The 14,061-nt window shown below is 45.0% G+C and overlaps 1 protein-coding gene across 1 annotated transcript; it reads right to left on the bottom strand.

Moving 5' to 3' along the window:
- Positions 1 to 1,267: 1,267 nt before the first annotated feature.
- Positions 1,268 to 13,861, bottom strand: LOC128326487 (maestro heat-like repeat-containing protein family member 2A). Its single transcript, XM_053253411.1, has 9 exons — positions 13,593 to 13,861; positions 11,783 to 11,912; positions 10,679 to 10,774; positions 9,913 to 10,017; positions 9,640 to 9,778; positions 6,925 to 7,007; positions 6,368 to 6,517; positions 5,573 to 5,727; positions 1,268 to 1,436 (listed from the first exon to the last, which is right to left on the bottom strand). The coding sequence occupies exons 1-9, from the start codon at positions 13,859 to 13,861 to the stop codon at positions 1,268 to 1,270; spliced, it is 1,296 nt and encodes a 431-aa protein (XP_053109386.1).
- Positions 13,862 to 14,061: the final 200 nt, after the last annotated feature.

Below are 14,061 nucleotides of genomic sequence, written 5' to 3'. Positions count from 1 at the left end.
CCCATAACTCCACTCTCCCCCCATTCACCCGGTATCACCACTGCTGCAGCAAAGGGGGCAGGGAGTGCCATTGCACTACCACAAACATGCACACAACTGTACAAGAGTTGTGCAATCATGACACTCTTTTTAAAAAAGGGAACTATTGTGCTACATCACAATAGAAAAATTCTGCAAACCCTTAATTTTTAGTGCACTAAGCTAGCTTTTGGCACAAGCACAGTGGCTCCCAACCTCCAGAAGTTGCTGAATGACAACTCCTAACAGACCCACCCACCATAAATTGTAGCTGGGGATGATGGGAGCTGCAGTTCAGCAACATCTGGAGGAGTCCAGGTTGGGAACCACTGCGCTAGTGCAAATTGGCTAATTCCACAAGCACATTGTTGCTCTGGATATCTAAATTATTGTCTAATATTTAAAAAAAAAAAACCCAAAACCCATACCCTAACAGATAAATAGCATTGGGTACCTGTTTTGAACTCAAGAGATAAGAAGCAATGATACATCATATTGTTTAAGCTCAGAAGAGTCCAGTACATCATATATATGGGAAATGCAGATCAGGAATGGTTTAATCAGAGGAAGAAACCTCGAGACTAGAAACTGTTTTGGTATTTAAAGTTGTGCCAGGAGTGTCGACTCCTGGCAACCATAGAGTCTTGGGTAGAATACAGGAGGGGTTTACCATTGCCATCTCCTGCACCATGTGAGATGATGCCTTTCAGAATCTTCCTCTATCGCTGCTGCCCGATATTGGTGTTTCCCATAGTTTGGGAAACATACCAGTGGGGATTTGAACCAGCAACCTCTTGCTCCCTAGGCAAGTTACTTCCCCACTGCACGATTAGGTGGCTAATGAAGCATATTTCCATAGTAGGCAGTTGCATTTGGATCACACATCCAAATAATACGTCTGGAGCCAGAAAATGAATGTCCTCCCTGACAACACTGAAATCAGAAAGGAGGACACTTGAAGGTGTCCCCCTAATTACCAGCGTGGGCTGGGATTTCTACTCTTTCTTGTCCATAGGCTTTTGAGTGCTGCCCCCAGGAACTGAGAGGCAGATGGAGTGTCTGCACTCTTCATCTCTGTGCTCCACCCACCTTTTTGTGCTGGTCCCAGCAACTGAGAGGAAACAGTAATAAAAAAGGGTTTCTTTCTTCCCTTCCAGTTGTTCCTCTTGCTTCACAGCAGCAACAAATTCCCATATCACTGGAATCATCTATGGGAAGAGAGTAGAGAACAAGTATCTGAATCACTTGACTATGCAACCACAAGGCGTAAGCACCAGTATATACGGTGGGTGGCTATGTAACCTACAACATCAGGAAGGTTTCCCTCTTTCTTAGGAATGTTGCTGAGAAGGGCACACAACACTTTTGGAAAGACCATCTGGTCAGCAATGAGTGACTTCCATATCATGCTGATCTCCCTGGAATGAAACACAAAAAAGCACAAGTGTGAGATTTTCTTGAACTCTGGGCCACTTTTGATATTGCCAGTTTGCTTCACAAAAATGTTTTCATAACCTCATAAGAGCATCTCCTCATAAGAGCTTTTAGGAGGACCCTCAAGACGTGCTTATTTCCCCAGACTTTTAACTGAAATTTAAATTTTAATGCAAAGTTTCTCTCTCACACTCACACTCTCTCACTTATATTGTGCTCCATATAAAATCTCTGGGTGGTTTACAAATTAGAATACAATTAAAATGTTAACTTACATAAAACAAAGTAAAATAACCGTCAATAAAACTGGTTCATCAATGAATGTTCATTCAAATATGGTTCATCAATGAATTTTCTTGTCAGCAAAGTCCAAATTGTCATCATTTTGCTACGTTCTCAGGCAGCTCTGCTGCACAATCCAAAGTGTTAGAGTAGCTGTAGCACTAAAGGCTGCAAGTGGAGGGATGCCATAAAAAAAATCCCCTACATAAATATAACTCCCCTTCAAGAAACTGGCATGTTGAGAGAAAGATTCTAGGGGTGTGCAATTTGGATTTTTGGTGTTTTGATTCGGATCTGAATTGAAACACCCCCTTTTTGTTTTTGGGTCCGAATCTGACCCATCCAAATCACCCCAGATTTGATTCGGATCTGAATTAATCCAAATCTAAATCAATTTTGATCAGAAAATGGGTCCCTGGGCCAAAAGAGTGAGGTGGGGTGATAGTGCCTACTGGGTGGAGGCTACCACTCAAATTTCAGAGGAATTGGACAAAGGGCTGATTTTTGGTGAATTGTTGACGTTTTAGTGTCTTTGGGGCAGATTTGGGGCATAAAGTGATATCTGGGGCAGAAGAGTGGGGTGGGGTGGTAGTGCCTAATAGGTGGAGGCTACCACCCAAACTGCAGAAGGATTGGGCAACGGGCTGATTTTTAAGTGATTTTAGAAGTTTTCGTTTCTTTAAGGTTTTTTCCATAAGAAACAATGGAGGTTTCAGCAGCCCCATAACTTCACCTGGGAGGGTGCTGGCATGGTCCAGGGAGAGTGGCAGTGTAGTGCACAGTGGGTGCCAGCCACCCCTATGGGTTTCTAACCCATGGGGTACAGGGTTCTGTTGTTTCTGAGGTGTTCTGTGTGTGAATTCTCTGGAAGCAAACAAGAGTGGATTCATGGTTTGTATTGAAAATCTCATTTGCTACCAGAGAATCTACACTCAAAACACATCAAAAACAACAGAACCCTGGCTTGGGTGCCCAGCTGTGAGCCCCCCCCCCAATGCACACGAGGCCCCTCAAAACCTCCTTTGGGGGGCCCACCCTGCCAAATCTCTGCTGGTTTTTTTTTTTTTTAAATTATTACCACGGCCAAGGGGTGGCTGCGGCGGGGCGGGGAGTGGAGCAGTCCTCCTCCTCCAGTTCCAACTCTTCACTGAACCGAACTATGCTCCTTTGTAATGCCAGGTCAGTTCAAAATAAGATCGAAATCATCCATGATTTGTTTGTGGATGAAGGAGCTCACCTGGCCTGTATAACTGAGATGGTTCTGTGTGGCTGGTGGTCCTGTGTTGGCCCAACTTCTTCCCCCAGATTACTCTGTTGTTAGGCAAGTTAGAAGGAGGGGGTGTGTGTGGCTGTGGTCCATAAGAATAACATATCCTTTATCAGGATCCCTGTGAGAGAATGGACTTATATTGAGTGTGTGTATCTTAAGGGTGGGGACTCAGGATAGACTGGAGATTCGGTTGATGTACTGTCCACCCCACTGTCTAACAGATTCCTTAACTGAGCTGACAGAGATGGTTGCGGAGTTGGAGTTGCCCAGGCTTTTGGTGGAGGGTGATTTCAACGTCCACTTTGGGACTACAGGTAGGTTGTCTGGTGCAGCTCAGGAGTTCATGGTGGCCATGGCAATTATGGGCCTATCCCAATTAGTCCTAGGACCTGCACATGTTGCTGGCCACACTCTGGATTTGGTCTTTTGCTCGGATTAGGGGTGTTCCATTGGTGGGGTCGCCTGTAGTTTCCCCATTGTCATGGATAGACCACTTCCTGGTTAAGGTTGATCTCACAGTCATGTCTGATCCTGCAGGGGTGGTGAACCTATTACAATGGTCTGCCTGAGAAGTCTGCTGGATCCAGTAGGATTTCAAAGGGCCTTGGAAGGTGGAAGTGGCTAGTCTTCTGGCTGCAACATTGAGCGCTGAACAAGAGTCTGTATTTCTTAAACAAATATTCTTGTACCCCTAGAAATATTTGCTTCTTTGGGGGCTGTCAGTCCACCCATCTCAGCTGGGACCTGATCACACAGGTAGGAATCAAGCAAAGTGATTCTGTATTTTCATGGCTTTCTCACTTAATTCTTTGTACTCAGATTGCACAGTAATCCAAAATCCAGGGATACACTGTCGAGAACGAAAAGTGAAGGGCTGCTCCAAGTTCTCCAAGGCATGGGGAGGTGGACATAGGAACAGAGGAAGCTGCCATGTACTGAGTCAGCCGTTGGTCTATCTAGCTCAGTATTGTCCTCACAGACTGGCAGCGGCTTCTCCAAGGCTGCAGGCAGGAATCTCTCTCAGCCCTATCTTGGAGATGCCAGGAAGGAAACTTGGAACCTAGATACTCTTCCCAGAATGGCTCCATCCCCTGAGGGGAATATCTTACAGTGCTCATACTTCTAGTCTTCCATTCATATGCAACCAGGGCAGACTTAGCTAAGGGGACAAGTCATGCTTGCTACCACAAGACCAGCTCTTCTGTCCAAGGGGACAGAAGCTGAAAACCACTTGGACCCTCTGTGGCTCACAAAGCCAAGGGCAGGCATAGTGGTGGCACTTCTTTAGCTGACAGGCCAGGGGGAAGTTTCCTCTCGGGAGGCACTGGCTACAGCTCATTAAGTGAGTGGCCATTGAAGTGCCATTGCTGTGCTGCCCTTGGCTTTGTGGGCAGTAGGAGTTTGGCTTATGTCTTAGAAGCGCATTTTCTCCAGCTATGAGGTGTCTAAAAAGACATCTTGGTGCTCGCCTTAAATCTCAGGAACATGCCTTGCCCAGACACAGCACGGAGCAGCAGAAGGAAGTAGCACTTGGGCACTTGGTTTGTGCCTCAGGAATGGCCACCGTCATGGCTGGGACCAATTGTCACTTAGTTGCTTCATTCCCAGAAGTGTCTTATACAGTGGCATTTCCAGCTGGCCATAAGGTAACTATGATTTAACATTATGTAGGAGTTGGTACCGTACCTTTCTTGTTTTCCTCTTCCATCCTTGGGCATTACTTTTCCTTTTTATTAGAAATATTACAGTGCAAGCCATTATCTTAATTTATACATATTCTGAATGCATTTGCAGAAAGGCACTATAAATGTTGTTAATAAATATGCAGAGGTAGCACAAATAAGTGATGAGTTGAAAGAGAAGGATCATTTCCAGATCATTTCCCGCACACAAATGCACATACAAAGACAATACTCTGCAGGTACACAGCATGCCCAAAATAAGCACCCCCCACCCCACTCCCCATGGCTGCAAGGCCCTACTTGCTTCCCTCCCTGGTATGCCTTAAAATCTGTTCTGTAGGCCTGTTCTGCTGACGCTTTAGAACATTTTTTTATTTTTGAATGTGTATCCGATTTGGCTACATAACTACTTCAATTGGGGCCAACTAAGTTCATGGGCTAATCTGAATAGCTGTCTTCAGCATTATCATCTAACCCAATCTGAATGGCTACATGACAGCTACACTGGAAGTAGAAGCCCGGGGGATGGGGGGGGGAGGGAGGGCGGTAGATCAGCAGCCAGTTGGGCTGTGAACAGCAGTGGAATGAAAAAGGTGACTGCCCCCCTCAAGCCTGTCTCAACTCCTCGCTTTTTTACACCAGTATTGGACCCCAGAGAACATTTGGCAATAGAATGTATGATATTTGTGACTGTCTAAGACAAGGAATTGTGCAGACATGTGCAACTGCAGTGGTTTCGAAAAGAATAGCCAACCTAAACGAACCTCCAAAAAACTTATGCCAACACTGAATTATGTCATCCTAGTAAATGTTAATAGCATTAATGTCCATCAGATCACAAGTCATTAGAAAAAAAGTTTTCTGCTTCTGAGAACGTGTGCCTTACCTTAGAACAAGCCATGGGAATGTCAGAAGTGTGGCAACCATTTTGTTTGGTCCCACAGCAGCCAGTGCACCAATGACACCCATCACTGTCTTCTTCACTGCCATCTTATCACTGCTGTCCAGGATGTCATACATGGAGCAGATGAGTATTTCTACCTAACGGGCCAAATCCCACAGCAAAGAGATGAATGTCATCCAGAAGCCAGTAAAATCTTTAGAAGGCAAGACATAAAAGCCATGTCTGTCTCTGCCCTATTTAGTAGAGTTTTCCATTTAGCCTTCCCTCTTTTCTCGCCCTGGCACTTTCCAGATTACACGCTACAACAGTTTCACTGCATATCTGCTAAGTCTGCTTTTGTACTGCCTGTGTTTCAACATCACAGTCCCTGCACTTGACAGCAAGGTGCTATTCACATTTTCGATACCTTCACTACACTTGCATTGCAGTGCTACAATGTTGCATGCACATGGCAAAATAAAACTGTATTTTCCCATTGTAGGAGGGTTTAGGAAGTTTGCACAAGCTAGAGAAGACTGCTCCCCCTGCTGGTGGCTTTGTGCAACAAACGACTTCCACCCTTTATTTATGTTCTCAATATGATCTTGCCAAGCTGAAGCATTTTACTGCTGGAAAGCGCCCGATCTGAAAAGGGGGGAAGGCTAAATTGAATACTCTAAGTGACCCCTTAAGGTTTGACTACTTTGAATAACTTAAAGGCTGACACAGGGGACTGAACATCCAAAAAGTGCATCTCAGTGATGTGTAACGCAGTACTTGACTCAAGCCACATCTTACCCTGCCATGAAGTTCAGCAGCTCTGTGTTCTAGCACCATGCCCAGTATATCTTGTACAGCCTCAGACCAGTTTACTTCCTGAAGCATCCCATTCAAAGTGGTGTGGAGAAATGGTGCCAGTTCTATGGAGGGCAGATGGTCTATAACAAGCTGTAGGAGGAAAGGCAAAATAATAAGAGTCAGTGTAGCCCAATTTATAGGATAGAAATCCACTTTTTGCATTTGGGGGGGCGGGGGGCAACTTTGAATTTGCAGTTAAACTTTGCAGAAATCCATGGCTTCTGGGATTCCCAAGCCTGCTGTTTGGGAAAGTTCCTGCCAAGGAAAATTTTCAGATAATTTTTCATTTGGTTTCTCCCCATTCATTGCCATTTGCTCCATTTCCCCCCCCCATTTGTTCTGGGGTACATTTGTTTTAGAATAAATGAATGTAAACTAATAGGAATGGGGCCCATTTGTATTTATTTTCATACATTCCTAAAATGAATGCACATGCCTATCACAATTTCTCTCTCCATCTAAGCCAAGTTCTACTAGAAACAGTAATTATTTCTCACCATGGCAGTTCTGGAAATGACGACAGCAGGGACACATTGCTCCTCGTCATCCAGGATTTGAATTAATTCAGTGGTGGTGATCTCTGTGCAGCAAACAAAATTAAGATTTAACTCCTTCTAAGAAACATTTCCTCATTCCATGTAGCTTCTCAAACAACATGGGCTCCCAGACTCTTTCAAACATTAAGTTTACTGTGTATGCATGACAACCAGTGGTGATGGTGTCAGCCAGGAAAGAGGAAAGTAAATAAAGAAGAAACAGGGCGGAAATAGGCAAAGAAGGACGAACAACTGTCTAGGTCTAGAAGACCAAATGCATTTTTCATCATGGATGAAAAGGCTGAGGATTCATGGGGCAATTTTAAAAGTAGCTATCTTTATTTGAAAAGCAGTTGTGCAAACATTTGGAGTAGTATACATAGAAGACACCACTAAAAAATAATAGTGTTGATCCAAAAGGATCACTCAATTTTTGCCAACATATTTAATTTTGCCCATGTATTTAAAGGTGGAAAAATTGGGGGAAGCATTAATTTTTTCAGGGAGGATGGGATGGAATTTTTCAGGGGGGGGGGGCTTGCCAATGGTGGCATAGGAGTCCTTTTTTACTTTCCTTCTTTTTTATATAACTTAATGCCATTCCTGTACAGACAAGGCTGGCAGTAGCAACACTAGAAGCACTGCAGATTTCCTGTGCACCACCCTGTGAAGATTGCCCTTTTTTTCTTTTTGTAGAATCAATATCACAATGTCTTAACACTGAACCATTAACAGTGCATTCTGGGTAAAAATAGTTTAAGAAGATATAAATTAGCTCCATGCCACTGCTGGTAAGCACCCTCCCAAAACTTTGTGAGGTTTTTGAACAGCTGTGTTTAAAATCAATGGGATTCATTCTATTCCTGAATGCTACCTTAAAAATTGGGGCCCAACAGATGTGATAGGAAAAAATATTCACATCAATAAAGCTGCACTTTGGAATGCACACCACCTTTTTGGAACTGCATAGAGGCAGCCACTCAGAGCAGACCCTTCTTTGTATAGCATTGGGCACTTAGGACTATAGGAAGCTGCCATATACTGAGTCAAACCATTGGTCTATCTAGCTCAGTATTGTCTACACAGACTAGCTGCAGTTTCTATAAGGTTGCAGTCAGGAATCTCTCTCAGCCCTATCTTAGAGAAGCCAGGGAGGGAATTTGAAACCTTCAGCTCTTCCCAGAGCAGCTCTATCCCCTGAGAGGAATATCTTACAGTGCTCATACTTCTAGTCTCTCATTCATATGCAACCAGGGTAAGCCCCATCCTGTCTCAGCAATGACTCAGAAAGCATGGAGTGAGCATGGGGAGATATACTCAGGGAGCACTGGGAGGTCTACTCCTTTCAAGCACTTTCCCCTTAGAGCTCTATAGGGAAAGGATTACACCCCCCAGCATTACCCACCCAAATCTCCCTGCCAGGCACGGCTCGTGAACTCTTCTCGGGGGGTGGGGGTGGCGGGCGACTTCTTTAAGGTCAACGGAGCTGGTGCTCTGTGCCGCCCAGCAGGAGAGCCCCCTCTAGTGGCCAGGTGAGTGGCGGAGGCAATTCTTCGCCACGGGGGCTGCTGGGTGGCACAGAGCACTGGCTCTGTTTACCTTAAAGAAGCCCCCTCGCCACCCGGAGAAGAGTTCATGAGCCACGGCTGCTCCCTTCACTCCCTGTATTTATGTTTTGTTATGTTATTTATTTAACACATTTTTATACCGCCCAAAATGCAAGTTCTCTGGGTAGTTTACAACAAAACAATAAAAACAAGCAATAAAAAGATTAAAGCATTTCAACAATTAAAATTTAAAAAGTTAAAACTATTAAAACAAAATTTAAAAAATATCTAATTAAAGACCTGGGTGAACAAATGTGCCTTGACTGCCTTTTAAAAAGTTGTAACAGATGGGGAGGCTCTTATTTCAGCAGAAAATGTGTTCCAGCCTCCGGGCAGAAATGGAGAAGGCCCTTGCCCATGTAGCCACCAGACGAGCCGGTGGCAACTGCAGACGAACATTTCCAGATGATCTCAATGGGTGGTGTGGTTCATAGCGAAGAAGATGTTCTCTTAAATACCCAGGGCCCAAGCTGTTTAGGGCTTTGTAGGTTATAACCAAGACCTTGTACTTTGCCCAGAAGCGTATTGCCAGCCAGTGTAGATCTTTTAAGATAGGAGTGATATGGTCTCTCCAAGATGACCCAGAGACCAACCTGGCTGCCGCATTCTGGACTAAATGGAGTTTCCGGACTGTATGCCTTTCCAGCTGTTGCTGGGGTATTATGCGGCTCTGCTTCCCATAATGGACTCCCCTTCTCTGCACGGGGAGCATGCAGTGTTGGAAATGGGTGTGCTGCAAGCAGGTGACTCTGTGAAGTTCTGAAGGGGTGGTGTTGGTGTGCATTATTTGGCTTCTGCCATGCTGAAGCAGAGCCCCACAGACCAGCAGTGAAAGCAAATGAAACAAGGCTCAGCTGGAGGGTGAGGCAGCCCAATGAAAAGTCTACAAGGAGTGTTTCACAATAACATGTATTCATTCCAAGGTCTCTCTGTTGCACGTGATTCTCAGTCTTCCTCTGTGTGATTTAAGGGTGGTTCAGGTTCCTCATTTCTCACCTTAGGTCATGGAGGCATGAAAACTTGCGTAGGAGGAGGGGATGTGGAGTTGGAGGCTCACATGCCATCTTACCTATCTTCTGTTGCAACTGCAGATTGAGCAGACAAGTGACTGCAACCTTGCCCCAATGGCGAAGGGCAGCTTGCTTCTCCACACAGCGGGGAAGCAACCGACCAGTCCATCTTCCCACATGTTCAACTGATTCCTGCTTCTGTTTCACAAAATAAGAAAATACTGCATGAAATGGCTGCAACTTTGAGCACCAGACAACAGTCTGTATTTCTTAAACAAAATTCTTGTACCCCTAGAAATATTGGCTTCTTTGGGGGCAGTCAGTCCACCCACCTCAGCCGGGACTTGACTTCTATAGATCTGGAGCACATGGGCTATTGCTCGGGTTGCCCTCTCCCGTTCATAGATTTGGGGAGATGTAAGCCAGTTCTTCAAGGCCTAGAGAAACAAGAGAGGGCTATTTTTATCAATCATTTTAATTGACTCTTTAAAATATACATGCATAAAAATCAACATAATGGACATTAACCAAAAAAAATTAACATTTCATCTTCTAAACATTTAAAAGATGACGTATGCATTTTTCCAAAAGTTTGCTGAAAAAGCTATAGGCTGTTCAAAAAACTTTAGTTGTTGTTGTTCTGACCCATTTATGGGGATGTTGTGGAAACTACTTACATCTTTCAAACCACATAGAACTTTTTTTTTTTTTAAAGCAAGGAGGCGCAGAGGAGGGATGGTGTCTGAAATTCCCTGGATGGGTGTCTGTAGACAAATGAGTGTGAATAGATGGAAGCTCAGTCTAACAAGACAGAGTTTATGATAGTGGTGGACTCAGTGGACCATTTGGTCAGGGAAATGTATGATGGTGCCATGTCTCCCTTATGGAAGAGGTTTGTCATTTGGAGACACTCCTGGGAGTAGCTTTCCTGCTGGATTTTGCTGCTGGTGTCACTTAAAACAACAACAACAATGCAGCATATACATTCTAGAAATAAATGAATAAAATCTCCTGTACTTTCAACCAGAAGCTCCTGGCATGTCCAGCCAGAAACTTCTTGTGGTCTCCCTAGGCTCCCTCTTCCACTTCTGATTATACCTCCAGTATGACATTCAGCATTTCTGGATCCATGTGCCACTCCATCAGGGTCCTGATGACCTCACAAACAGCCTGAAAGGTCCTGTGGTAACGAATCTGAACCAAAGAGAGGCCAATGTTGTGTAAATGGCAGTAGAGACAGGAACATGGCAGTATGTACAAGTACAATGTAGTAAGTTGTGTACCTCCAGTATTTCACAGAAAATAAAGGGGAACAGTTGTACATTTCTAACACCCCTATTATGTTATATACACTGTACGTTTCGCTATGGAGTCAAATATTTTTCCAGCAAACATTTCCAGCAAGAAAAGGGGGCTTTTAGAAGTCTGAAACATGAAAGATGGCAACTAGCAACTGACACTAAGACATTTGGGGAAAGCATTTTAAAGACATCCACAAAAGATAAAATGGAGCTAAATCAGGGAAAAAGAATTACTGGGCACAATTACTAAGCAACGGTGACTGTCCTTTGTAAATGGTACCATTGAAGTATGCATTCATGATTATTGTTACTATGATATGATCCAGTCCTTAAGCATTGTACTGGGAATGAGATACCTTCCTTGGGACCTGGGGGAAGTTTCTTACATATGTCATTCATATACCCCAGTATTCAGCATTTTAATGAATTAAGTTATGTGAATGCTCTGTGTTGCCCAACATATCGTCATGATTTGCTTCCCCAAACTAGGTAAAAGGAGTGTCCAAAAGGAAAACCAGTTTCTGCAGTTCGGTTCAAATGCGGATCAAATTTGGTAGGGAGAGGACCTTATCATCGGCTTTTAGGTGCATCTCGCCTCCGCCCCTCCTCCCTCACCCCTCCACCCTTTAGAATACTTTTGAGAAGCTTCACATTTGCTTTGAAAGGGGAATCCTCACTGGATTCCCCTTTACAAGCCCACTGAACCACCAAACCTTTCCACCACAAACTGGGCTTTGTTCGGTCCAATCACAGACTGGCTGGCCTTCTTGAAGGCCGGTTCAGTTTGCAATCGAACTGGTGGAACTGGTTGGGTTCATGGCAAACCACTTCAGCCCAAACCGGTTCATACACACCCTTACCAGGTAACCGGGGGGGGCATAATTTGATAGCCACTGCTAACCTGTGCAATGAAAGTGTCTTCAGAACTTTCTCTTTTGTTCAAGGTATCCCAAGGAGGAAATTTCATGATGCTGGAGATGCATAAATCAATTACTTTGATATTTTCTTCATCGTCTACTGCATGATAATTACTGGTGGGGAAAGTGGAGAAGATAAATCCATCAGCTTCATGCTAGAGATGTGCATGAATCATTTCAAGCAGCTGCAGGGGATGGGGGCAGAGAGTGGTAGCTTTATGAATGAGGCATGTAGGTTCTTGCCTGCTCCTCTGCCTCCCTGCCACTGTTCCAGTCACTGCACTGTCCTTCCAGAAAGGCCACACGTGGCTGTATCATGGCAGCAGCACGCACATGGCCACCACGTGTGATCTTTTGGCAAGGATAGCGCTGTGACTGCAACAGCGGTGGGGCAGTAGAGGAACAGGTAAAGACCTGCATGCCTCATTCTTAAAGCTACAGCTCACCTCACACTGAAATGTTTCGGATGCAGACAGCTGAATTGTTTTGGTGACTCACTAATGAGACGCTGAAATGATTCAGGCACATCTGTACTTCATGCAAACACCTTGGAAGATAAGTTGCTGGATAATAATGCTCTTAACATATAACTCTAGCCTAGATTAAGTTTTGTTAGATTAAGTTATAGCTCATCGGTAGAGATTCTCATGCAGATGGTCCCAGGTTCAGTCTCCAGGAAGGGTTGGGAAAGACTCCTCTCTGAAATCTTAGGGAGCTGCTTCCAGTCAGTATAAACAGGACTGAGCTAGATGGACTAAGATTCTGACTCACTAGAAGACAGCTTCTCTATGTTCTTATGTTTCTAAAAAATGTGAGATAGCTACACCACCAAATAATGGGAGATTGTAGCATTGACTTATTACTCCTATCACTGCAGTGCCCTGTCTCGCATCAAATGAAGGGTGAGAGGAATAATTAAACATATTGCTAGCTAGGCACTAATCTGCATACCATGAGTGTCAACTGCAACTAAGTTTACTATCCTATGTGCACTTACCTGAGAGGAATCCTGATTTAGTAGTGTGCATGGAACAGTCCAGGGCCATAGAAAAGGCCTCCGGACCGGTCTGGAATTCCGGCGATTCAGTGTGTGGGGGGAGTGTGTCTTTAAGGTGGGGCGGTAGTACTCCCCCCCACCCCGCCGTCGCTCTTCTCCCTCTGGTGCTGGACTTTCCAAAAATGTTCTTGGGGCAGCAGAGTTCCTCCCTGCCCCCCCTGCCCCCGTCATTGTCTGCAAAGGGTTAAAGTAGAAAAAGCTGGCGGCATGCATGTGCCCTTTGTGGCGCGTGCTTGTCTTCGCTGCTGGCGCACGCGCGCCACATATGTCACTATGTGGCGAGCCAGCAGCAGAAACAAGCATGCCCGCCACCAGCTTTTTCTAGTTTAACCCTTTGCAGACAACGACGGGGGCAGGGGCAGCTGGGAGGAACTCTGCCGCCTCAAGAACGTTTTTGGAAAGTCCAGTGCTGGAGGGGAAAGAGTGGTGGGGGGTGGGTAAGTACTACCGCCCCCCCCTTAAAGACACACTCCCCCCAGTGCCGGACCATGCCTCCGTGGTTCTGTGCACATCCCTAGCCTGATTGGACAGAGGGAGAGTGACTGTACTTCTTTCTGAATACATAGCTGCAGGATTGATGCAAAGACTGACCAAGAAAGAGCCAGGTGCCCCTAGACTGTGGGTCATCCCAACAGATGAGGACCCTCATTCATGACAGGCTAAAGAAAATCCTGAGGAAAATTTTTCCCAACGAGGAAAAATGAGTTTGTCCAAATAAGGGAAGTGTTAGCTCTCACCTGCAATACCCACCATCATTCCATCTGGATATCTGGAGTGCTGTTCTGCCTTTTTCCCCAACATTGAGGGCAAAGGAGAATCTGGGGCCAGTTCTTGGCAGTGTCTCTGTGACTGGCCTGGCAGCCTTTTGTGAGTTCACATCCATTACCAGGTCTACCAGAGGACCATCAGCCACAAGTGACTGCTGCCTATTCATGAGCCTATGAGGGAAGTTGAGAGAACTGTCAGGCAATGCTCCATTCTGCTCTTTCTCACTCTTGGGTGACATTCTCACCAATGTTGTTTAACATCTACATGAAACTGCTGGGAGAGATCATCAGGAGATTTGGTGCAGGGAGCTATCAGTATTCTGATGACACCCAAATCTATTTCTCTATGTCAACTTCATCGGGAGAAGGCATAACCTCCCTAAATGCCTGCCTGGACTCAATGATGGGCTGGATGAGAGGTAACATAGTGAGACTGAAT

Source organism: Hemicordylus capensis, chromosome 5 (assembly GCF_027244095.1).
Source record: "Hemicordylus capensis ecotype Gifberg chromosome 5, rHemCap1.1.pri, whole genome shotgun sequence".
NCBI classification, from domain to species: domain Eukaryota; kingdom Metazoa; phylum Chordata; class Lepidosauria; order Squamata; family Cordylidae; genus Hemicordylus; species Hemicordylus capensis.
This window is presented reverse-complemented; position numbering and strand designations above follow the sequence as displayed.

What these genes read in the sequence shown, in the direction of transcription:
- LOC128326487 (XM_053253411.1), bottom strand. Translation starts at nt 13,861, where the DNA reads ATGTCACCCAAGAGTGAGAAAGAGCAGAATGGAGCATTGCCTGACAGT. An exon ending in TCATTTCCAGAACTGCCATG is followed by an intron (nt 6,518 to 6,924) that starts GTGAGAAATAAT and finishes TTCCTCCTACAG; the next exon opens with CTTGTTATAGACCATCTGCC. An exon ending in CTGCTGAACTTCATGGCAGG is followed by an intron (nt 5,728 to 6,367) that starts GTAAGATGTGGC and finishes TTGGCCCGTTAG; the next exon opens with GTAGAAATACTCATCTGCTC.